The sequence below is a fragment of the Octodon degus genome, unplaced genomic scaffold (assembly GCF_000260255.1).
Source record: "Octodon degus isolate 3935 unplaced genomic scaffold, OctDeg1.0 scaffold00041, whole genome shotgun sequence".
Lineage (NCBI taxonomy): Eukaryota > Metazoa > Chordata > Mammalia > Rodentia > Octodontidae > Octodon > Octodon degus.
Window position 1 is genome coordinate 12485289 of NW_004524617.1, and position 26975 is coordinate 12512263.

The 26975-nt window shown below is 37.1% G+C and overlaps 1 protein-coding gene across 2 annotated transcripts in view; it reads right to left on the reverse strand.

Moving 5' to 3' along the window:
* The window catches only part of Pola1 (DNA polymerase alpha 1, catalytic subunit), a 345612-nt gene that overhangs the window by 66330 nt on the left and 252307 nt on the right, over positions 1-26975 (reverse strand). For both annotated transcript variants that reach the window (XM_023715420.1, XM_023715421.1), the window contains exon 36: positions 11744-11840. In XM_023715420.1, coding sequence (XP_023571188.1) covers positions 11744-11840 — 97 coding nt within the window. The remainder of the gene's footprint in view (positions 1-11743; positions 11841-26975) is intronic.

The following is a 26975-nucleotide window of genomic DNA, read 5'->3' on the forward strand; positions in this document are numbered from 1 at the left end:
GGACTCACAGTGATCCTCCTGTTTTCAGCTTCCCTAGCGCTAGGATTACAGGCACGTGCCACCACGCCCAGAATTCATGATGTCTCTGTAGGAGGGCCAAGAAATAGAGGTTTCCTATGTGTCCACTGCCCCTTGCCTCTGTTTTGTAGGTTTTCATGCAGTAATTCATTGCCCCTCCTGCCATGTCAGCCATATAAATACTAGTTCTTCATGTTTGCTGTCTACGGGTTTACGGTGATTTGTCATTTGTATTTACTTCAGCAAACACTTTTTGTTTGGTGATTCTGGGTACTGAACCCAGGGCCTTACACTACCATTGAGCTACACCCCTAGTCCCTTCAGCAAACACAGAATGTTTAACTTTTCTGCTTCTTTGGGTTAGTTTTGGCCCTGGTTTGCTCTCCTGAACTTGCTTTCCCAAATACTTATGGTACAGTAGGCACTTCTCTGGGACTTGTCCAGAGTTTCCTTTGCCCTGGATGTTTCCTTTGTGGTTGGTTCTGTGTAATCTGCCTTTTGGCCTCATGACATCTGGTAGTGCTCTAGGCCACCTACTAAATATCAGGAGGGACAAAGAAGAATGTAAAGAGTTTTGGTCTTAATAAAGTTTTAACTTAGAAAAAAAGAATGAGGCAAATTAATGATGGATATTCTTTGTATGTGAGGAGTACCACTATATAGATATGACAGTATAGGATAGAATAATAAATGGAGACCTCCTAATAGGAAAATCAACATCAGATCTGGGCCTAGAGCTACTGAGTAACTGGAGACATCACAACATCATTATTAGACTTCAACAGTTATAGCTAAGTCCCTCAGGTAATTATGAAAAACTTAATTTTACAGGATAACAAAGACATATGTCAACTTACATGAAAAGGAAGAAAACAAAGCAGAACAAACCCAAAAAGTCCATTTAAATGTCATATCAGTTTTAAAATTAAATCTGCATGTTAATGGGAAAGATAAGGACTATGCAAATATTTAAGTTTTAAAGGTTGCAGTGGTATGACACATTCATTAAAAGACAAAAGAAAATACGACCCCTGCCAAGAAAATTAAAAGAACACATGAGAGGCAGTGCTGTCTTACAGAGAGAGCAATAAACATTATTGAAACCATGAGAAAGAATACTATTGAAATAGAGTTAGGGCAAGGAAGAAAGGATTAAACATTAAATTGTGGGTTTAGTAAATGAGGAAGAGAATATGCAATTTAAAAATAATCCTTACCTAAGTATGAGAAAAATACCAGCATCAGACTGAACCTGTTTAAATCTCAAACATCTCTGAGACCATAGAAAGCCCTGTCGTTTTCAGAATGATCACAAATTCTTTACTTTGCTTGATGCAAATGGGTCTGGTGCTTGTGTTGTTAACTTTTTTAAAAAAATTCACATTCATCAGAAATTTTAGCCGGCATTAAAAAGTCACAAAGTCAATAATTGATAAAACCATAGAGTGTCTCTTTAGTATTTAGAGAAAAACAGGATGTCACGAGCTTCTAAGACTATACAGCTGTATCTCCTAAAGTTTAAGGCTGCATTTTTTAAATTTTTTAATTTTTTAAAGATGCTTTTCTTTTCTTTTTCTTTTTTTTTTTTACAGAACCGGGGATTGAACTCAGGCCCTTGCACTTGCCAGAGAAGCGCTTATTCCACTGAACCATCTCCCTGGCCCAAGGCTGCATTTTTAAAAGAACTATGAGATATATTAAGTGCTTCTTTCAATACATACCTTGTGAAAAGCACTGATTTGGGGTGAAGAAAATTTAGTACTAACCATATCTAAACCCCAAGTGATTTATTTAGGTTATGTTATATATATTATACAAATATTAATCACTTACTATTTATTCATTCTTATACTTAATCTTAGCCAAAAGGCCGAGAAGAGATTAATATTTATTCCTGAAGCTTACAGAGCATTCTATTATGATACTTAAAGCATCGACTCTCTTCTCTGCCCTGAGTATTATAAGCCCTTTCCTCCTAATTAATGTGCAACTAATTCAACCAACCTCCAATTAGTCTTCTACAACATTACTCCACTTAGACAATAAAGCAGACTCTAGACTGGGTTTTAAACCTGGGCTAAAATAGACTCCTACAGACCAAAAATGGTTCTGGGATTTCTCTTGGTAGTGTAATTTAGATGTCATATCTAATTTGCTGTCATGACTATTGTTTCACTGTGCAATTTGTACGTCGCTTTGAATGGTAAAGCCATCACAGCTTTATTGAATTAAACTTTCTGTCTTTATTTAGGGTCTGATGTTACATGTTTGTGCATTTATGTTTATGTCTCAAAAGCTGCTTTTGACATCAAGTAGTAAAAGAATATGTTCTTTTGATATGTTCACTCAAATCTTAGTAAATACAAACACAAACTGGAAAAAATCTCCAAACTAAAGAAACAGGACACTGAATATTACTATTACTATTGCTTTTATTTTTTTTTTACTATTGCTTTTAAAGGTAGAGATATCTATAGAACCCACTCATATTATAAAATTGTAAAAGGACCAGCTGTTCTGTAACCTAAGAATTATTTCCTAAGAAAGAATCTGCCCTTTTCACTGACAATTTTTGTAATACCTAACTAGAACACATTCTTACAAGTCCAAAATCAGAGAGAAATTAAAATGCTCTGACTAGCTCAACAAAGACAAAGGATATCATATCCATACCACAAGACTCAGTTTAGTGTTGGTCTGCAGTTTTCCTTCTTATCCTGGCCTATAAGATCAAGTTGTAAAGTCATGACTAAGAACAGTAACCATGGAAAGCCTTCCACCAGACCATTGGAATAGCCTTTTAAGTAATTTTTAGTGCATGAAATTTCATAAAGTTTTTACTAGATAATTACACTTCCTGATTTTGTAATTAGTGGAAGTACATGCAATTACATAATAATTATGATAGTAATTACGTAATTAAGATGTATAATTATGTAGTAAAAAACATCATGGAAATAAAACCATCTACTGTGTAAGCACAATACATTTTAAAAGTAAATTCACTAGCTCAACTGTTTAAAAATACTTTTCTACAAAATAAAGTGATTAGCTCATACTATGATCTAACTGCCTGAAAATTGTTTAATATTTTTCCCTCATTAGTGATAGAAGTATATTTTTAAAAAATACATTAAAGAAAATCTTATCAGGTTCTCACTCTACTCAAAAAATGACAATAGTTTTGCAAATAAAGATCATCAGCTGCTACTTAATCACATAGATACTGGAACATTTGTATCCTTGTTTGTGTTGCTGTACTTGTCATTACAAACCGGGAAAGGAACCTGCGCATTGAAAAGACAGTAACAGAAAAAAATATTACAAAATGAATCACATGTCTGTTATAGTATGTCTCTAAGTCCCCATGTACACAAAAATGTAAAGGCTGGGTGCATATTTACATAAATGGTCTTGATGAAAAGTTATATTTAGAATCTGGAAGTGTGCTCTCCAAATACTGTACTGTATGTGGCAATTGTCACACAGTACTTTAGCTACCAAAGAGAATGACAGATAATGTAGAAACAAAACACTTCTACTTTACAGCAATGCAATAAAGGTGACAATTTCCTGGAAAGTTTAGTTTCTCTTCTACTACATTGTAAAGTCATCTTAGAATTAAAACAGAAATGAAAACAAGAGAGGCAGCATTCTGAAAAACAAGACAGTGTGATGGGGCTCCATGCTGCCACTGGAAAATAACTTTGTCATTATTACAATGAATATAAAAATAGCATAGAAAAGTCAGGAACAGGAGAAAAAGTAAACTTCAGTAGCAAAATGAGAGAAAGAATCTTGTGGGTTTTTCAAAAAAAGAAATCCAGTTCACAGCCTTGAAATCTTTACAGATACGCTAAATCAATGGTGCAATGAGGTCTAGAATGCACTGATGGGAGTTGAAATTTCACTCTGGGCCCATACAGCATGGTGTTTATATGAAGTAGGCAGAAATACATTCCAGTTCTCTCTTTCATAAACCACTAATCTTGAGAAGCTGAAAACTAGTTTGAAAATCCCAATTTACTTCTCCCTTGTTCTTTTGAGTTACGAAGAAACAAAGTGGAAAAGTCCATGCTTTCTTGTGTTTATTCCCCTCTCCTAGTCCTTGGGAGGACACTGCACTTTTAGCTTAATTTCAGAAAATTTAAGAACAGGCTATAACATATGAATTCTACCTTAAACTTGGGCAGACCTTTCTGTAACCTGCATATGTCATTTTCAAGCTTTACCAAAAGGGTGGTCCATTCATTAAATGAATAAAATGGAAGTAGGCTTTAGTTATGAAGAGGTGGGAATGGCCTAGATCAGTCTCTCCACCTGTAATATAGCATGCCTTAGAATCACCTGGGGATCTTGTTAAAATGCAGAAACTGATGTAGGTCTGGGGAGCGCTACATGTTCTGCATTTCTAACAAGCTTCCAGGTGATGCATGTGCTGCTTGGTGTGCTGATCACACTTTGGGTAACAAGGTCTTAGGCTTGACTTGGAGAAAAATACAGAAAGAAAAAAGTTGTTTTAGGTTCACCTGTATGTTATTTTTTTCTTTAATTGCTAAATTGTTTCAACAGTTATTTTGAGTTAAGCAAAATTAATTGATAAAAATTTGGTGCTTCTAATTTTTTACTATAAAAGCAGCACATGCTCAGAGTACATAACTTGGAGAAATTACATAAAAGTATAAAGGACAAAATAAAAGTAATATGTAACCCACCCACAGAGAATCACAATAAAAAACTTTGTTTATTACGAATTTTCCACTTTCCATGTTACCACAAATTAGCACATTACCACAATGGTTACCTAGTTTTCTACTTTAACACTATTTGTATTTCCTTGTGGCATCAAAGATTAAAACCGCTAAATCTAACAACAGAACACTCACACTTTTCTTTTCTTTCTTTTTTTTTTTTTTTTTGCAGAATTGGGGATTGAACTCAGGCCCTTGCACTTGCCAGAGAAGCGCTTATTCCACTGAGCCATCTCCCCAGCCCCACACTTTTCTATTTACAAAATTCTTCATGTATTTCCACAATCACTTTCTAACCATAAACAGGTAACTGACCTGTCAAGCCTGGAGCCTGGAAATGTCACTCAGTAGTAGAGCCCTTGGCTAGCTTGCACCAGCCTTGGGTTCAGTCCCCAGAACCATAGAAATACACATACATCACATACATACAAGTATAAATAAGTTAATCAGTGTGTGTATGTATTTGTGTGTGCATATATACACTATATATACAATATATAGTATCTCCACCATTCCCCATCCATGAACTGCCAAGTTAGAGCTCCCCAACCTAAAAATTCCCTTAAGCTAATCAATGGAAAACTTAAAGCAATAAATTAGATTATTAGTTATTTGGGCTTTTTTTGACAGTAGGGTATACAGGGTGTTCAGGGTCTCATTGCTAGATCAGACTCATAGGGATCCGCCTGTTTACAGCCTCCCAAAAGCTGGGACTACAAGGCATGTGCCACCAAGCCCAGTCTCAAATGCCATCTCAGCGTGCCCTGGGGGCAGGGCCAGCAGGTCCTTGCACCTGCATGCAGGCACTTTAATCCGCTGAGCTATTTAGGGGGCCCTGATTAGTTATTTGTAAGAAAATTACGTCAAAGGAAAATTGAGTTTAGAGTTCTCCATTTCAATATTTGTTTTGTAAAGAAAAAATTTTCACAATTATAAAAGATATACTTTTATAATGAACAAATGGAAGTTTAGGTGAATTTCTTTTTACTTTTCAATGTATTTAACAGGTATCAATTGTTTTCTGTGTAGTTTAGCTGGTTTTACTTACTACGAACATAAAAAGCTGGTCTTCAAAATTCAGCAGCTTTTCACTGGAATAACTCGACCCATGGGCTTAAAAAAGTCGCATATATTAGAATAAATGAATCAGATAGGCACTCTGACACAGCCTTCTTTTAATGCCTTGTAAGGATTTAACAAAGCAAATTCTAAGAATGTCAACTGTCTGAGAGAGGACTCCAGGGGCTCTTTGCTACTTTTATTACAGTTCTTCTAGCAATGGTAAAACTGCTGTGTTGGCTTCAGCAGTTTGAGATAAAGTATACAGCAGAAATCCTTGACATTGGAAAGGTACCTGCCTTGAGACCCTCAGAAATCTCCAAATTCCTATAAACTAAAGAATATAATTTCTTGTATAAAATTCTCTCACTTCCTGGCTTTATAAATGAAAATTATGGGCCGGCCAGATAGCTCAGCAGATTAAAGCACCTGCTTAGGCAGAGTGTAGTGGCCGGGGTTTCATTCCCGGCGTGCCGTGCCATGCCGTGCCAGCCCCATCCACGGGGTACACTGAGATAGCGATCGAGACTGGGTAGAGTGCGCCTGTAATCCCAGCATTTGGGAGGCTGAAAACAGGAGGATCACTAGGAGTCCAATCGATGTAGTGAGACACTGTAGGCCCTGTACTAAATAAATAAGAAAAAAAAAAGAAACATTATTTTAGACCCCTTCACTTTGATCACTCCTAGAGTTGAAGTGGCAATTCATTCTCCAAATGTCAAGGAACTTTCTTAACTTTAAGGTATACTTGAATCAAGCCAAGTAATATAGGAGGTTCTATAACTTTACTTCAAATTGCCCCACAGTCATGGGAAAAACTGTTTCATAGGACTGTTTCACCACATTATTTAGTGTGCAAATGCACAGATAAAACAAATGTAACCACTTGTCTCAGTGAACTTAACGAAAGAGAAGTAAAGTAAAACAATTCAGGATAAGCACTATGAAAAGGGCACACAAAAGGTGATATGGTAGGGGCTGGTGAGATGGCTCAGTGGTCTAAAGCACCTACTTAGAACAAGCTTAGCAAAGCACAGGGACTGCGGTTCAATCCCCCAGCACCACATGCCAGCCAGCCCTGCCCCCTGGTGGGCTGAGCTGGCCACACACACATAAATAAAAATTAAAAAAAAATTTTTTTTAAAGGTGATATGGGAATGTAAAGATATGAAACATTTACATATCCCAACTTCTTCATCAATATACCAGGAATAATCCATGGCGGCCTTACAGGGCTGCTATGAGGACCTATATTACACATGTGAACAGAATAGGAAACTATAAAATACTTTATAAGGGACCTTATAAAACTTAGTTCTGAGTGGCCCTAATAGAATTAAGAAATGCTTACCAATGTTACCATGATGTATAAAGAAAAGATAAAAGAAGCAATCATAAAAAAGCTACAGTTTAAGAAAAACAACAAGCAAAGAATGCAGGTGAGACCAAAGCTCAAGAGGAAGAATATGAGATTTCATCTTGGTTGACAAGAGCATCTTGCTCAGCAAATCTCTAGTTATGGTGCAGGACGCTGGGGTACAGGAGACTGCACACTGTCCTTTGTGAGCAATAGGTGAAGTTTGTCCTACAAAGGCTAAAGACACTCCTGTTGAGAAGTGGGCTCCATAACAAATGCTACTCATCAGGAGCTTCTGTACTGCCACTCCAATCCTTTTCTTACAGAGTCTGAAATCTTAGTACTCTGGTTCTGGCAGAGACAGCTACAATGTGTTCAAGGAGGTTTATAGGACAATTCACCAAGTAGACAATCTGTCATGGTACATCTCAAAATTCATACTGAAGTAGTGTTCAAATCCTAACCCTCTGTGAAGTTCACAACCTGACTTTATTTGAGACAGGGACTTTACGGAGGTAATTAAGTTAAATAAGATCATTAGGGTAAGCCCTAATCTCGTATGACTGCTGTCCTGGTAAGAAAAGGAAATTAAGCAAAGAGGGAAGATCCTGTAAGGACACAAGGAAAATGGCACTCTGCACAAGGAGAGGCCTCAGAAGACCTCAACTATTGGTGTCAGGCTTCCAGCCTCTAGAACTATCAGGAAATATGCTGCTTAAGCCACCCAGTTTCTGATACTTTTCTTATAGCAACTCTAGCAAACTAACAGCCTACCACAAATAGCTGACATAGAATAAGAGGAGATAAGCATCTGGTAAGAGACAACAGGAACAGACAAAATTCTTTCCAGAAATAAAGACCACATTCTAAAGTAAAAGGCAGGTAGGGTTTTCTTTCTTCGCTTCCAGAACAATTTGACAAGGCTGGCAGTGCCACACAGGCACTCAGTTACTAATGAATCTGTCTGTCCCCGACGCACTATAAACTGCTCCAGGGCAGGGAGTATAACCATACATCTTGCTTTCTGTGACATGAGGGATGGCACTCAACACATAATAAAATCAATCTATCTATCTATCCATCCATCCATCTATCTGTTTTTACTGTTCATAAATCAGCAAAAACCACCAAAGGTTCTGTTGAGAGCAATGAGCCATCCCCCCAGCTCTACATTTTAAAGTAGGCTTAATTTAGGCAACTGGAAAAAGATTTGAACCTATTCAGGTTTTCCCAAACTGTTCACTTATTTCTACTCAGGCCAAGGCACCATGTGATGAAGCAGTCAAACAGGACCATTTCATGTTGCCGTCCTGGAGGTAGATGTTTACTTCATATATTGTCACAATGTTCCTCTAAAATCTCTTTTGGCTCCATTATGCCATCTGTGTACCTTCAGGAGCAGTTACAATAATAATGCCAAAGTTCCACAGAAATAAGAGTTTTAAAATGCTATGTAGTTACAGTGAATATGCAGTAAACACTTCACCAAAGTGAATAACAGTCCTTTCCCATTTTAAAGGGAAGGAAAAAATACCAAATAGGGTTAATGCACTTTATGGACTAATGGCCTGTAAACTTTTATTTGAAAGCAAAGCACAGGAAAAGCTTTGACAGAGCTACTTTTCACCATAAAAATAAAGCAACCTCTTTCAAATAATTTGTATGTTTTTTTCCAAGTCCAATAGCCAAGTTTTAAACAAAAATTAAAACCACCACCCAGTTACAACCCTGAAAATATGGACTTTATAATGGAAATGGTAAAACAATCTTAGCGAAGGAAATGTTGCTAGGTACTGATAGTAAAAGAGAGTCTACAGTAAATACTTCACGCATCAGTTACAGGGCACTTGTTGACAGACAATACTTAGATTCCATTTTCAGTTATATAACTGCATAACCACTGTCATTTTTCATAGGAGTTTTGATGTTAACCTCTACTGATGTTCTGGACTTGGTCCAAATTGAACAAACATATTTGACCTCTTGTTCCCATAGAGTTAAAATTCATTTTTATAGCAGACCTCCTTTGAACATCAAATCAAAAGAGAGAATTTCATTTTAACTGAAGTGGGAAGTTAATTTTATAAATGTTATATTAATTTAAATTTATGGAACTTCCCCCTATAATTGTTCTCCTCTGGACTATAAGAGCATTCCTGCGGCCCAACTTTCCTCTATGGACTAAGACTTGTATTCAATTCTCTCTTACTTGGAAACCATCCAACTGATCTGTTCAGAATACCCAAGACAGGGATTTTCAAACTAGGCTGCACATCACAATTATCTGAGGATCTCTAAAAAATATAGCTTCCTAAGCTTTACTTCACATTTGCTGAATTAAGGGTATCTGGGCACAGGATTCATGGATTTAGATTTTTAATAAGCCACAAGCAACTCTTAGGAGACAGCTTATCCGATGTCATGTGTTAAGAAATCTGCTCCTGGACCACTTTCGTAAAGGCTGACCTAGAGTTTTGGTTAAATCTTAGCACTAACAAATACCCAAATACCACTTGAGTTACTGAAGGATCCGAAAATGCCCCAAGCATATAAATATCAGGTAACTCATTCCTTCCTAAGCTATAATTTAAGAATAATAAACAAGCAGAAGAAAATTCACAGAGAAATAGTTTCAATAGTTAAATTTCAAAAAAAATTTCAAAAATAAAACAAAAAGCTCTTGGAACATTGCATGAAGTTCTTTCTGTCAGACACACATTTTGTATCCTTCAGTTTTATTTTCTTTAAGTCTTCTGACATGTGAAAGAACCTGTCAATAATTCACTTAGCGCCATTTTTTGCCCTGCACTGCTGGATAGTGTATTTATTAGGAGAAAATAACAACAACAAAAAAAAAACCCTATTCTTAAACTTGCAAAATAGGACTATAGCTAAATATGTGAACATACAGATCCTGACAATACTTCCCCTTTCTGCCATGCAAGGAACACGCCAGTGGCTATGCCATTCTCTCCTACTGTTCAGGGTAGCCTGTACACTTCCAGGTTCTCCAAGAAGATGGGCTAAGTCTTCTGTGAGATCACTCCTTTCTCTGTCACCAAGAGTCACTGGACTTTTTGAAAACTGCTAATCATGAAAGAAAGATTCAGCTTTTCAGATAAGAATCTTCGAAGCTGTATGAAAGAGGAGTTTATCTCCTTAGAGTCTAAAACCATTGGGGAGCGACCCAGGATGCTAGATTCAGAACAAAGAAATTAGGGAGCAAGCTATGTTTGATACCCTAAAAGAGGTAAAAGACCCGATAGAAAAAGAGCCTTCATGAGAAAATCAGCATTAAATTTTCTCAACTCCTAACCACCTTGAAGGAATGGTCCTTGGGAAGAAAAATAGCTATTAATGATATTATAACTAAAAACTGAGTAGGTATTTAGCCACAAATGGAAGTTCTAAAATCTCCTTATTAATAGACAGAAAAAATTTCTTCACTACATAAATCTTACTAATTCATGGAAAATATGTGGTGGAAATAGCCCAAGTCCTTGCTGAATATCTAAAGATAAGATACTATACTAATATCTAAACCAAGGGCTCCATCAATTGTACAATATTTTATATTCAAGGACAGAAAAACCAAGTAAGTCAAGGCATTTTAAGAAATAATTTCTAGCCTATCTTGTAGATAGAAAAGATGAAGTCAATTATGACTGGAATTGAAAACAGTGAGACCAAATCAAGGGCAGCATGGGGACTCTTATATGAGAAAATCCAGCAGTATTTGTACGTTTTTATATGCTGTTGAGGTTGCCTCCAGCCCTAATACCGACCAACAAAACCTGAATTGATATTCACTGACAAACAACATAAATACTCTGTAGGTAACTAATAAGAAAAATGTGTAAATTTGCCTTTTTTATTTTTTCCAGGTAATAGAAAAGTTGTCAATGTGATTTTCAGGTAGAAGAAAAAACATGCACTTGTCATGACATTTTCAAATACTTTAAGTTATATAACAAAGCTTTTCCAAGACCTATTAAGTCCCACAGTGCCTGCAAGTCTTGCATAAGGAAATGCCATGTGCGAGGGTTCCAGGCAGCATCTGATCATATGGGCTGAGGCGCCTATATGCTTCTCTTTACCATGGAGTCAATAAAAGAACTCCACCCCATTCCTCTTTCAAAATGAACCTAGGCTTTTAGTGAACAGCAGAGACACACTCCAGGTCTATTTTTTTGTGGTAATATCTGGTTTTTGTGGGCCCAATGATCACGTTGCCTATGCTTACTTTATTACAATTACTAAACTCTATAGAAAATAGCATTTTCAAAATATAGCATTTAAAGAATCCTTTTTGTACGGTTCCTCCCCCAAAAGCTTTGCTTTAATAGAGAACAATGTGAGACAGGCTGAGGGGGCCAAAGCTGGGGATTCCTATGCTGCCGCCCCTCATGCAGGGGATCCCTGTGTTCATGTAGGCCCCCACAGCCTGCTTCTGAGACAGCAATGTGATGCTGCGTGAACAGCCTGACACAGTAGGTCTGGCTTTTATGATGCAAATTTTCACTTTAAACTCAAAGGTAATTACAGTATTTTAACGTACCTTTCTCATGATCGGTAATAAGTTTCTCCAGTGCACAGTCCGCATCAAAAATGTACCGGTAAAAGCACAGCTGGGTGTACAGGGACTTGTCAGAGTACTGCAATATAACAGAAAATAAATGAATACTACTATTGGGTGAGGGGGAGCAATGGAGATCACTCTCAGCAGAGTGTATTCCTAATTTCAACTCCCATAGTAAGCAGCGCTCTTTTTAAAAGGTGGTAAGGAGGAGAGAATCATACTAGTAGTTTGTCCCTCTCGTACAGCACACATACCTTTCAGAATAAATCCTGCCACTTCGATCACAGATTACTGCTTGCAAAGCTGCAGACTGATTACCCCTGCTGTCAAAAAACTGATTTTGTCAAATTGCAAATTCCTATGCACCCATGACAATTTACACTGTTAATTGGGAAAAGTGGTACTGTGCTTCCTAACTGGGACCTGACCATGCTAGCAGGAAGTTAAACAATCTTGGAAAACTGTTTAACACATATTGCAGTACTATGAGCCCAATTTTCTGACATGTGGCAACAATTCACTGCCTTTGCCAGGGATTGGCTCACAGGCACAACTCTGGGAATGAAGCAAAAACTCACGTAACATTTTGACCACTTACTCCATGCTAATCCTAAGAGGGTAGTGTATAACCCTTGAGAGGTAGCACATGAAGGAAACTAACCTAAGTTTTCCATTCCACCCTCATGAAAGCATGTTTCATATGACTTTAGCAAGTTCTAACTCAACAAAGCACAGGCGATCTGTCTAAATTAAACTATTATTCATTCAACAAACATATGAAATGCTGACATTCTTGGGGTTGTTTGGAGGCTCTCTATTTAAGGAACTATGTTTCAATCCATGTGTGTGGGGGGGAACCACACAGGCACTCAATTTTCTTACCAAAATGAACATTATTTGGTGAATCACATTTTAAGTCTTTTTTTGTTTTTTGTGGAACCGGGAATTGAACTCAGGCCCTTGCGCTTGTCAGGCAAGCACTTATTCAACTGAGCTGTCTCTCTGGCCCTGATGAATCACATTTTAATCCACTTCTATTTACTTTAAACCAATTGCTCTAGGAACTTTCTTACCATCCTCTTGTGGGGCTAGATATTTTGGAAACCCCTTAATTGTAGAACAAGGAGCTACAGCTTTGGTATTTTCTTGGGGGAAGGGGGAATGGGTTCTACCAAGGTGAAACAACTAAATTCTTCTAGTTCCCCAAGCAAGAAGCTCAAATAACACAATGCATTATCAGTCTTCCCTTGCCGCCTTACAATTTACTCAACAATGAGTGAACACCTACTATGTACCATGTCAGCCTGACAAGGATACATAAACAACTCACGCAGTAAACACTCTGTAGATGCTGGATGAATGAAAGAACCAGTAAATGACCACAATAGCCAAGTCATTTGTACAATCCACACAGCAGAGCCAGGAGGTACCCACAAACTGGTATGTGACTAGAAAAACCACTATCACTGGATATGAAAAGGACACTATTTCTCAAAGGATCTCTTTGGACATCTAAGTATGCTCTAAGGACCCCAGCTGGTTCTCAATGATGAAAAACTATCACCAATGCAGCCGGGTACAGAAATCACTGAAATTCAATTATTAGAGCCCACAACTCACCTTCCTGATCAATCTATTAAAAGTGTGTTACTAAACTAAGCATACTTTAAACTTTGGCAATTTACTAATGGTAACTATAAATATTAGGCTGTAGCAATAAACCCACATGGAGATACTAACCAGCTAGGGCTATTTTCTTTTTCAGTGTACATTCCTGTCCACAAGTCTCTCTTTCTTTACCTGAACCTGTTTTAAAAGGTATACACCTAGAAGCCTATTTTATTTCTTATTAGCTATTCTACAATATGCATCATCATTATACTATTATACACCAGTTATTTTTAGCGAATCCTGATTACTGCTTCCTGGGGGGAAAAAAGGAGGACAATAGCGATTAAGTTATTTGTTTAGTTTTTTAGATTCAGCAGTAATTGCTGGTACACATCTCCCTGACTGCACACATGCTGCAGGTTGAATAGAACACTGAAATTACCTCCTTCATAATAGTTTGTTTTGATAATGTATTGTGTGTCGAGATGATGAGAAACAGTTGCTGTCAATTTGATTAGCCATTATATTTTTATGTTAATTGCCATTATTGGGTCCATTCTGTTTAGTGTCACCATAGAAGCCATACAATGTTAGCATAAATAACAAATTGGAGTAAATTAGGAAGATATATTTTTGCCAATTCATTTTAATTGCCCCTCAGTCCTTCCGTTGGTTAACGCAGCTGTTGACCCATAATAAGCGCTGGGTCAATATAGCTGCTTGTCAATTCAGAAATGCAAAGTGCTGTGTTGCTCGTAATGGATATACAACAACCTTTGCCAGCCAACTGAAGCAAACGAATGACAACCCACATGAAGGAATAAAGCGTCAGCCATGGAGTTTAGTGACCTGATATTAGTAGGCAGGCTAATTGAAAGTCACTGCCTAAATGGATAAGGAAAATAGGGAAAAAATTAAAAAGGAGTTATATATTTTTAAAAAATATACCAACACCTCCTGCCCTTTTGATTCATGACATATTTTGCAATTAGTAAACTGGTTGAAAACAAAAGGCCCTATTAGATTTTCAATGTCAAATACAATTAAGTGGTTTTAAAGAACACACATGAAACAGAAAACTATAGTTTAAATGAACAAGAATAACACCTACTTTTGTTTTCTTGATTTTGCACCATTAATTTGTGATCACTTGGGGTTTTTTAATCTTTACCCTCTTTTCTCTTTTGCCTTTGATGATAAGTTCTTCTAATCAAGAAACCTGACACCCTCTAGTCTTCTCTGAGATCTTCAGTGCGTTTTTTTCTCACACTTAAATGCTCATTTTGACTGTACAAGATTGGATGGAAAATACTTCAAGAAAATAAGATGATATTTTAACATTTCTTTCTCTCTCCAGCTTTCACTTATTGGTTTAAAATGTTCGATTTCTTGTTCTTTCCTTGAAAATTGCACTCAACACAGTGCCTAGGCTTCTTTCAGTCTTCCTTTATAGTTAGAACATCATGTGCCAAAGTGGCCAAGTGCGATTTAGTAGGGACAATGCTGAGCTGAAATAGCTACTGTATGTATCACGCTCTGCATTCAAGTTAGTTACTTTGTGTGTTACCAGAGTAGTAAGTGTGGGCCACAGGTGCACTCATACATCCATACACACACAGGGGCAGGGAAGGTATTCTGCTTTGATACATGGCACAGGGAAAGCATTTGGCAAAGACTACTGCAAAAGAAATGAAGGGAAAGGGAAAATATTTTAATTCCACTGTTTTTGATATATGCTTTCTGAGTCCTGTGATAAGATTATATGAGAAACAATACAAATTTCATTCGCTAAGTCAAAGTACTTTATGATGAAAGGCGATTCAGTTTGCATTTATCAATATTACTTGATCTCAAAAAAAAATATTACTTGATCTCCTGAGATTTTCAATGAGGCCTGTATCAGTGATACCTTATTTGGCTGTGTATCAGAGCTGACCTGGGAGCTTTAAAGAATCATGGACTCTGATCTTTCCCACATGGCTTGAGAAAAAGGAATTTATGCTAACCATCAACAGCCTGTGAAGTTTCCGTAAGAATCCCTTTTTAAGAAGATGCTTGCTTGTTCAAAAAGTATTCCAAAATTAGGACAGGATGCATTTTCTGCTATATGAAATAAAAGGCAGTATTAAACCTAACTTTCATTTTTTGTTCTCTTTACTGAATTGTCACTAAAGTTTAAAAGATGTACAAATTTTATGTGTACAGCTCAGTTCACATAGTGAACACATTTTTGAGTTCAAAACCCAGAGCAAGAAACAGCACTGGCAGAATCCCTTGCTCCTTTCCTACCTATCCCTCAAGGATAACAGTAGATTCGGTTTCCTCTCTTACTTAACATGTTTATGAGACTCATCTACATTATTTTGTGTGGCAATAGTTCATTTTGTTCTCCTTGCTGTGAAGTATTCCACTGAATGAATATACCACAATTCACAATGAGCATTGAGGAACTTCCCAGTTGTTTTGGCTGCTAAGAATGGTACTGCTGTGAGTATTCTTAATCAAGTCTTTGAAGCACATGTGTATATACTTCTCTCAGTTATAATATCTAGGAACAGAAATGCTAGGTCACAGGGCACATAAACGTTCAGCTTTAGTAGGTACCGTCAAATTTTCTCAAAGTGGCGATAAAGTATTGATTTTCAACTGACTTTCTTTTGAAGTGGTCCATTGAAACAGTCTTTTGCTATAGTGATCTCAGATTTTTGCATGGGAAGTCTTTTCATGAGTTTGTACAGGTGTGCATGTTTCCTCTTCCAAATTTATAGGGACAGAGAGGAAATAAGCTATAAGTACCAACTGAACATAAACATAATTTGCCCCTGAATTAAATTCCTTGAAGGGTGAGGAGTTGGGCTCATGACCCCAGAGACTGCACAGCAAAAAATATGAACTCGGGTTATTTTTCTTAGGACTACTTAGAACATGCAAGGTCTGCCACCTTGTACCATCAACTGGTATATCTTCATGGAAATAAAACTGGGTTGTACCTGATCAGTATTAAAAGAGGAAGGGAAACAGCTTGGCACAAAGCCTGAAATATATCCAAGATTCTGATCAGTAAATAACCCAGAATTGACTGTAACTTTAAAGAGAGTGTATTAAATCCCATTACTTTGCAATAGGTGGAGATACAGTAAATTCCATACAACACAGAAGGAAGCCCTGAACCCCTACAATGTGAGCTCCCAAGCCAAGTAAACCCCTCTTCATTGCCTTTGCCTAGGGCAGACCTGGTGCGCAATTCAGCCTCAGCATATTGTCCAATGACATAATCCTAATTACATAGGCTGGAATAGCAAAAAGATCACAGGTTTTGGAGTTTGAATCTGGTTCAAAATTCAGTTCTACCACTTAAGTGTGGTGACCTCAGGCAAATTGCTTAACCTATTCACACCTCAATTCCATCTATAAAATAAACCTAACAAATCTCCCAAGTATGTTATGAAAGTAACGTGACACCATACACACAGCACCCAATACTAAGACTGGTGCAAAGTACATAATGGGTACACAACAGATCTCATGTTTTCCCCAAGCAGACTAAGCTTTTGGAGGCTTTGGACTTGTACCTCATTACAGAACCCCACACAATGCCATGCTCCAGAAAGTTTTGTCTAAGGAATAAACTCTTGAACATAAATGCCCCCTTTTTGATAATTGCATTAAAAACTGCAATTTCTATTGTATTTCACTAAAAATATACCTTTAGAATCCCAGTGCCCCTTAATTTCCATATACCTTTATGTCTTACATAAATTATCAGTCTTGATTATGAAAAGGTTGAGATAAGCTTTCTTGTTTTCCCTGCCACTCATTTAAACTGCTTGGTTTCTTATCCATTTTATTTGCAATATCTATGCTAACTTAGCTATTTTACAAATATGGGGCAACATAGAATGAAAAAAAAAACAATGGTTTGCCAACTCCACTGTACTTCTTTGCAAAGGAAATTATTTCCATAGGCTACAGAAATAACTTATTTGGATTACTTCAATTAGTTCTAATACAAAACATTGCCACCACTTCATTAATCAGCCACTTGTGAGGGTTACTTTTCCAAGAAGTCTTTTTGGTAATTTGATTAGAAAGAATGGTGGTGCACATTATCTGATTCAGTATGTCCATCAAGTAGACAATTTACAGCAAGTTCTTGATAACGATGGGCTTTAAAAAAAAAACACAGTAATTTCTTCATTTCAGGATTCTATTTTTTTGTAGAGATGAAGTTATTTTTCAAAGTCTTTGAAAGTACATGTTGCTGATTAAGCATTAGGAAATATTTCAGTGCTTTAAGAGGCATTTCACTCTTTTCCTCTCCCCACAGACTACCCCCCCACGAATGATGCAGTAATTAAAACCTAATTATTATCTTCATTTTAAACAAAACCTAAAGTGAATACCAATTAATAACAACATACTAATGAGCATCTGCTGTGATGAAATTGAATATGAATGTGCTGCAAATTTCGGGTAATTTATTTTTTTTAGGGAAGTGCTACTGGTCGCATTCTGCTGTTAGAAGATTATATAGAATGTACACCATTTTTTATCAAGTCATTCTGCACGTGGCAATTTCCATCTGAGGAGACAGGACTAGCTTCAAAACTGCAGATGTTGGAATATCCACATATTGGCCATAGGGTCTTCACTGGGACTGAGGACAATTCTTGGACTTTACCTTGATTACTATCCTTCCTTCAAAGGTTTTCTTTTTAAAATGTCTAGGTTAATCACATGCCAAAAAAGATCCAAATTTGGTCCCTTTCTTGCTAAATGTAAGGATGTATCAACAATACAATGAAAATTTAAATACAGATTTCAAACTGGAAGAAACAATAGTATAAAAATAAAGGTTTGCATGTGATCATCTTGGATTCTACTGTAGCCCTGAGATAGTACAGAAATGTTTAAAAGTATTGGGGCAGTCACCTAAGCCCAGACTTAGAAGCAAAATTTGGAGACAGAATCAGATTCTGCAGTTTATAGTATTTATTTAGGTGTTTTTAAGACAGGGCCTCACTATGTATTCAGGGTGGTCTTGCACTCAGGACAATCCTCCTGCCTCAACCTACCAAGTGTTGAGATTACAGGCAGTGCCAACATGCCTAACCCCAGATTATAATGTTAAACACTGCCTACGGTACAGACAGATAGGACTAGATCAATGCTGTTCAAATGAGTTTCATTTGTGTGCTTCAAGGCCTTCTCCAAATATTTGGTTATAAGTCAAAGTAGGCAGCCATTAAAAAATTTAAGGCACATTCACATGTGTCATATACCAATTTTTAAGGTATTTACAATTCCAATATATAGTATTAACTGCTATTCTCACCAACAGATTCAAAAATCCAGTAAAAAAAAAATTAAAGGACATCTATGGAGCTTAGCAGACTAAGTGACTGCCTTGGCAAGAGCAGGACAAGGGTTCAATCCCTGGTCCCACATGCGGCGTTGTTGCTGGCCCCACCCCTACCCCTGCCCCTAGGGTGCACTGAGCTGAGACAGAGTTCAGGCCTGTGGCCCATGCCTGTAATGCTAGTGCTGCGGAGGCTGAAAACAAGAGGATCACTATGAGTCTATGCTGCACAATGAGACCCTGTACCAAATACATAAAATGGGGGGAAAAAAGACATCTATGGGCTAGGGAGATAGCTCAGTGGAATAAGTACCTGCCTGGCAAGTGTAAGGTTCTGAGTTCGATCCCTGGTACAAAAAAAAAAGATCAAAAAAAGATCTACATTGACAAAAAATTATTTATTTATTTTACAGATGGGCATTCTTCATGAAATCTTACTTGGGAAAAGAGTTTGCTGGATGAGATAATTTCTAGAATTTCTTTCCAAATATAGACTAGATAGAAACTATATCTTGACCGTATATCTATTTCTTATTTGCAGTCATTGGTCCTTCATATCCACTAAAGTGAAAATCCTCAATTACTTGACACCACATTTCATCCACAAAAAATTTTAAGGTAAAATTGACATCTAGAATGTTTGTTTGGGTTTCTAATATCTTAATAATAACTGATCTCTAAGGGTTTGTAATAAGTAGCAATAGTTCCTAAAATAAACGTATGTGGCTTCTATAAATAAATGGGAATAATATTTGGGATGCAATGTAATTTAGTCTGACCTGTTGTTTATGGTGAACTTTGGGTTAGGTGACATCTCAGAACACGTTTGCTTCAGAGGGAGGACTAGGACAAGGTAATCATGGCTGTCCAAGCCACAGGATATTAGTCAGCCTACCGCGACACCACGAGTCAGCTGTACTCTTGGGAAAGACAACTATTCATTCATCCAACTAACTAACTGCGAATGTTCATGTCAGGCATTATTCTAGATGTGAGGCTACACCGGAGAACAAGACAGAAACACCATTAGATTATAGGAGCTTAGAGTCTGGTACGTGTGTGTCTTTGCCAGCACTGTACTACAATTCAATAAATGTGGGTACAGTATTTCCATTCATTCAGTCTTAATCTTGATGCTACCCTGAAAGGTTTCTGATGGTTAAATTTATTTTTTTTTTGGTTTTTGTTTTTAATAATCTTTTTTTTCTTCTTTATTTGGTACAGGGTCTCACCATACAGTTTAGACTCACTGTGATCTGGTGGCCAGCGTGGCGCATCCAGGGTTCTGGGGCCAGCACGGCATGTGGTACTGGGAATCAAATTTAGGTCCTTGTGCTTGTCAGGCAGGTGCTTTGACCACTGAGCTATCTCCCCAGCCCTAAATCCATTTTAAAAACAATTTTGAGACAGGGTCTTGATATGTAGCTCACACAGGTCTTGAACTCACTATGTAGCCTGGATTAGCCCTGGTCTCAGGGCTAGCATCCTGCCTCAGCCTCCCAAAAAGTGCTTCATTTAAAAATTGCTGACGATACTTTCTTCAACATGTTTATTCAATGACTAAATAAATTACTTTTCTAGCTGCTTATGAGACACTAAAAATTTAAGTATCTTATACTTGCCTGCCAAAACATTTAATCCTCAACAACAGCTCTGTTTGATCAGGGGCAACTGGGATTATTTTCTTTATTTTACAAAAGCTCATCAAGGTGAAGTCTTCTGTTCATGATTTCAGATTCAGTCAGTGAAAGTGGTAGTTCTGGTCAGTTCAGAAACCTCTTAGAAAAATGGGTAGAGTTCAAATGAGGAAGACTACTCATAGCCAGAATCAAGACTGTGGATTTTTATGACCAAATGACATCTCATGATGTGGCATAAAATGCTAGTACAAGGTTGAGTGAGATAAAGTCCATGTATGCATGTTATTTAAATCGACAGATTTCTCAAATGTTTTAAACATTTGAAGTCACAGTATGCTACAAGAAGGATTTAATGAAGTTCAGAATAAACTCACTTGACACTTTGTAGTCTTCAGATTTCATGCTAGGTTCCCAGCAGCCAAGTTCTTTCATTATGCCACTTTCATTCATGCACGTTTATGCCATTCTCTCAGTTAACTGTGTTTTGTGACTAGTTTGCAACCTGAAGTATCTGCTTTGTGTGCTAGAGTTGGTCCATGCATATGCACCTATCTCCCTCAGGTTAAATTCAAAGCCTGTTGGTCAAAGCAATTGAAGTACAGAGCCATAGAGAAGGACCTTGGCCTGGGGCCTACAGAGTAAGAAGAAACTGACCAAGTCAAATAAAAAAATCTGTGCGGTGTATCATTGCTGTACTGAGGTCGCGATCTCTAATTCTGTCAATTTAATTTTATAATTTCTCTTGACATTCATTCAGAAATGTGCCTTTAAAAATTCTGCCTTTCATTGGAAATAGATCAAAAAATGAGTTCTTAGAATAGTAAAATCTATGTTCTACACAAATTCTTTATGTATATACTTAGGACTAAGTTTTCATTTGGATTCAAAATTTACTATCCGAATAACAGGGAACTTTCCTTTTTTAGGTTTTATAAATGAAAAAAAAATTGAGACTTGGAGAAGTCACATAACCTCTCTTATGTAAATGAGGAGGCACCACCTTAAGGCACTATTATAAGGATTGAATGAGACAATATTAAGGAAACACTATAGTTCGTGGCCTACAGTGACTGCTAAGTAATTGGTAGTGAGTACTGTAACTATTTATTAGCTCTGAACATGCACTCTTGGGAAGTTTCCTGAAATAAACCAAACAGGGACTTTTAAGAGCTTGACATTTCTTTTTTAATTTTGGTAAGCTTCATTGAAGAGCCAAGGCCAAGCAATCTGAGTAAGTTGATGATGTAAGGAAAGTATAAAAACAGATGGAGAGGTAAGACTTTCAAATCAATTACTATAAGGAAATAAATACTTAACTTTGTCTCTTCAATAGGTTAAAATTGGACAAAATATTTCCTTGCTTTTAATCTTCCATATCTCATGTGTCAGTTCTATTCACAGTATGATAGTTTCCTCAAGGACAAACATTAAATCATAAATCTAAACTTGGGACTCCCAGGACTCTGGCATAGACAGAATGAAGAGACCAGCTGCATAGTGTTTACAAGAGGGTGTTAAATTAAAAAAAAAGAGGGTGTTAAATAAAGTCAAGGTATTTAACTGTACTAAACATAAAACATAAAAGGCAAGGATAGTGTGACTGCTAGGAGCACAGTCTCCAGGCCAGACTCATTTCAAATCCTTACCAGATATATGATCCTCACAAAGCCTCAAACCACAGTTTCTTTTATCCATAAAACAGGTAACAACACTATCTTACAGGACTATGGCACAGATTATGTTTAAACAGAGAAAAGGCTCACAGGAATAGTGCCTGAAACACAGTAGGTGGTATGAATTTCTTTTAAGTTTTTTTTTTTTGAGGGGATGGATTAAATTTGCCCACAACAAACTCTTAATGCATCTCTACAATCTTTGTTTTGTTCTAGACTTTTTCTGTCAGTTTATCATGAAGTTATATACTTCATAGTCTACTACTGGACAGAGACTGTAGCTATGAAATAGTTTTTTAAAAAAATTTTATTCATTTTAATGAGCAAAAAAGACAAAATAGCAATGAAACAGTTTCAAAACAGGTTAATAGGGCTGGTGAGATGGCTCAGTGGTCTAAAGCACCTACTTAGAACAAGCTAAGCTTAGCAAAGCACAGGGACCGCGGTTCAATCCCCCAGCACCACATGCCGGCCAGCCCCCCCCCCCCGGTGGGCTGAGCTGGCCACACACACACACAAAATAAATAAATAAATAAAATTAAAAAAAAAAAAAGGTTAATAGGACAGTTACAATAATTAATACATTACATCGTAGCTATGAATTGTATTGATTAATAGCTTCATAGAACAGAATAGACTTACATAAGTATCAAACATTTTTCAGAAGATGCTGAAGAATATTCAAGAAACAGTGGTGGTATTATAGGGGTGAGGGTCAGGTGTTCCTTAACAGAAAGTGAATATGTGGATTTCAGAGGGGCACTTGTTTACCATCCTTGAACCTTTTGATGTAATTCAATCTTACTTTAGTGATAAAGGATAACTATATAAGAAGGTGGTCAATAATACTGCTCCTAGAGTCAGATAATGTGCATCAAGTCCAGGTTTGGACATTTATTGTAGGCAGGGTTCTTGGATGAGTCACTTAACCTAAGCTTCAGTTTACCTAACTATAAAACACCCACTAGAGGGTTGTGAGACTAAATCAGACAATGCATATCGAATGCTTGACACAACTCTCAACACTGAGTTTGCCTTCACTATTATTTCAGTGTTATACTTTCTAATATCCTGGCCTCAATGCTAACATCTTATAAAAAAATTTGGGAGTGTTGAGACAAGAGTCTCATTATGCAGTTCAGACTGACCTTTAATTCACTATGTAGTCCAGGGTAGTCTCAAATTCATGGCAATCCTCCTGTCTCAGCCTCCTCAGTACTGAGATAACAGGAATGTGCCATGAAGCCTGTTATCAAATCTGAAGGTTTCTGAAACAAAGATTTGTCTCCTAGGTGCTGTGCTTGTTAACCATTTTTCCTGAAATGCTGATACCAAATCAGTGACACATCTTACATAATTGGTACAGAGGAATACAATAGGCATAAGCAGCTTTCATATGTATGCCTCTGTATCTTATTAGCTGAGATTTGGTTGTTAATATTGACTTCTCTTGGTCAGAGTATTTGGCCATTTTCTTCTAGCTAGCCCAGTCAGTGAAAGAAATTTACAAGCCTACTCCTAAAACATGGTTTTTTGGCTACTAACTATGCATCCTGAGGAGTCATTATAATAAGATAAGTAATTCTTATACTAAGAGGTCATTTAGTGGAGTCCAGTGGTTTGGCCTTTTCATAGGAAATTTCAGGCTGGCATGAACATTAATTTGGTCATAGAGTCATGGCAGATGTCTGATGATTTTCTTCCATGATGTTTTGTATAACAAAACAATTAAAAAGTCACTATAGGTATACTTTGGAGACATCAGCAAATTTCGAGAAACAATTAAAAATAGTAATAAAAGGAAGGTAATTTACACATATGCAAGTGTGATTTCCTAATTTCACTTCTAAATTCTTGCAATTTGCCAGAATGATACTAACACTGCAAAATCAGAGCCAAATAAAAAATGACTTGGCTGCTCTTTGCCTTTCTTTTTAGAGTGTTAGAAATTACAGTATTACACATTTGTTTAATTAGAAACTAGGCTTGCTTGTATTTCAGATCTGATCTTTCCTACTGAAAGCTTACCTAAACTGCCTTCTACATTCAATAGGAAACCAACCATTGTTTAGGGAGCATTAAAATAAAAAAATGAAACAGACTGACGGCTAATGAACTTTCCTTGGAATAAAATTTACAGCCTTGAATGTATTCTCTCTAATACTTTCACCTAAAAAGGAAAGAAACACTCATTTCTTCTACTTTTTTCTTAAGCTTTTGAGACTTAAAAAGTTACATGTCTCCATTTCAGGTGTTACAATATGGGAAACTCTAATTAGGCAATGCATCCCAGTAACACTCTATCTCCCCCTTGAAAAACAGTTCTCAGGTTCCTGGGACAGGTTTAATTCCAGCCTTGACAATTTCAGTCCCATTTCACTATGACAGTGTCTGCAGTACATACCATGCTCTAGCACACCATCTGAGAAATGAAGAGAAAGTGTAAGCATCAACAACAATTCCTTAGTTCCTAAGGGTATGCTATGCTGCCATCTGACTTGATTTCTTGGCAGGCTTCATTGCCATGAAAAAGTACTTTGTTTCTTCTATATTTTTCTTGGCTCTAATTATTCTGTAATTCCTGATGACTATAATATAATTGCTTTAATTTGAGCTCTCCCAAGTCTGTTTCACTCAAATAATTTTTGCCGCCCACCTATCTCACTTGACGGTCTCACACATTAGTCACTGCCACCTTGGATATACACACTGTGGCACACAATCATTCCAAGGCACATAAGCCGTGTCCTCATCTTTCCCTTTTCTGCCGTAAGCCACTTCAATTCTCAGCAATTTTTCTTCCAGCAAAGAAAGAAAAATTCTACAAATGTTCCTGAAATATCATACTGCCACAGTAGCCATTCAATAAACACTTCTGATTTTGAATAAGTAAAGCAGGAAATCAGTTCAATGTTGCTGCTAGTAAGTCTAAAAAGTTTTACAGGAAGATAAAGGTGAAGCTCACTTGTATGGTATGTGTTTATTACTCATAAGAACCTCTCCCCTCAAAGTAGTTTAGAGGGATAGAAAGTGGCAAAAAGTGGTCAAAAAAAGGGCCGAGGAGATGGCTCGGTAGAATAAGCGCTTCCCTGGCAAGCACAAGGGCCTGAGTTCAATCCCCGGTTCCACCAAAAAATAAAGTAAAACTACTTTGAGGGGCCGGGGAGATAGCTCAGTAGACTAAGCGCTTCCTTGGTAAGTGCAAGGGTCTGAGTTCAATCTCTGGTTCCACAAAAAAAAAAAAAAAAAAAAAAAAAAACACCTGGTCAAAAAATCAGGTTCTCATTTGTCCAGATCAATAGTGGCTTTCAAACATTTTCTTAGTAATAGAACTTTTTTGATAGAAGAACGTCTTATAAATATAAATAAACACTTCTTTGGAGACAGGGTCTCACTATGTAGTTCAGGCTGGTCCCGAACTCACTTTGTAGTCCAGGTTGGCTTCAAACTCTCGCAGTCCTTCTACCTCAGCTTCCCAAGTGCTGGGATTACAGGTGTGTACTGCTATCCCCAGCTGAATATCTTATAAATAAGACACATAAAAATACAGAATACAGACAATACTCTACAGAGTATTGGGTAATATCTGGGGCCTCACCCACAGAAAACAGCTTTAAATAATGCCTCGTAAAAACACCATGGGGTGTATCCAGAATGTAGTCTAGCACTCTGTGCCTTCCAAGTAAGGCCAGTTAAATTTCTGAAGAAATGAGATGGGCAAATTGACAGATGATCGGCTGAAGATTAGGATGTGATGTGAATATGCTATGCCAAATCTGAAATGGTATACAATCGCAACCATTATATATTAAAATAACAGGCAGGGAAGCATACCTATTAGACTGGCGTTCCCCTTTAGAGCTGGCATAGGTGGGCAGGCCTTCAGCAGGAGCTGTTGCAGGCAGTCAGAGCCTTCAGTCATCTGCAGGCCCGTAGGAGGTCCCACCCACCAATATGACTCCACTGCAATCTATTTCACCTTGCTTAGATACACTGTTTAACATTTGTGAATGTAAAATAATCTTAACCGGCAATTTTAAACCAGGAGAACAAAAGGTACTTGATTGAAACTAATTTACATTTTCAATTATTATTACAAAAATTTAGAAACTGTGTTTTTTGCCCCCTGTGGTCTGTTAGTTTTTAAATGATTACCCTTAACTAACAGGAAAAAAATGTTTTAAACAGGTTCTAGAGTGCTACCTACAGTGAGATAAGAGAAAACAACTCTGGATGGAGATTCTCTGGTTCCTATGATCTATGTGCTCCCCCAAATACATGAGAAGAATGCTAACTGTAAATTGCACAGAAGAATGCAGAGCTTCCTGAATACTACCCTTGTCAAAAAACACATCAATCAAAAAAAAATCTAGATTTTTCTGTTCAAAATATTGTCATGTTTTTGAGGCTTTATATTCTTAGTTGCATGAGTGGCCTGACAGTTGTCAAAATATATTCTATCCTTTATGGGGGAGGAAGGAGACAGTGGGATAAAACCTAGGGCTGTACTACTACTGACCTATACTCCCAGTCATTCATAAAAAAGTTATTTTGAGGCAGGATCTTGCTAGGTTGCCCAGATGTCTTAAATTTGTGATCCTTCAGCTTCAGACTTCCAAGTTGCTAGGACTACAGGTACTTACCACCATGCTCAGTAGCTCTACCCAATTTTAAGCTATGTTTAAGGGAAAAAAATATAATTTTTTAATGGGAGTGGACTGTTTATTTTGTACTTTAGTAGTGAGAATATTAATGTTTCATTTCTTAAAATAGGTTTTTTCCCTGGGTTGTAAACTTTCTTCGTGGTATATATTTCTGGCCACAAAATTAAGCAAGGCTCTCAATGACCTATCTATTGAAGTGTGCCTTATTTTTTGTGTAGCAGCTTTGGGAATGATAATGATCTTAAAACTCAACATTTAATTTAT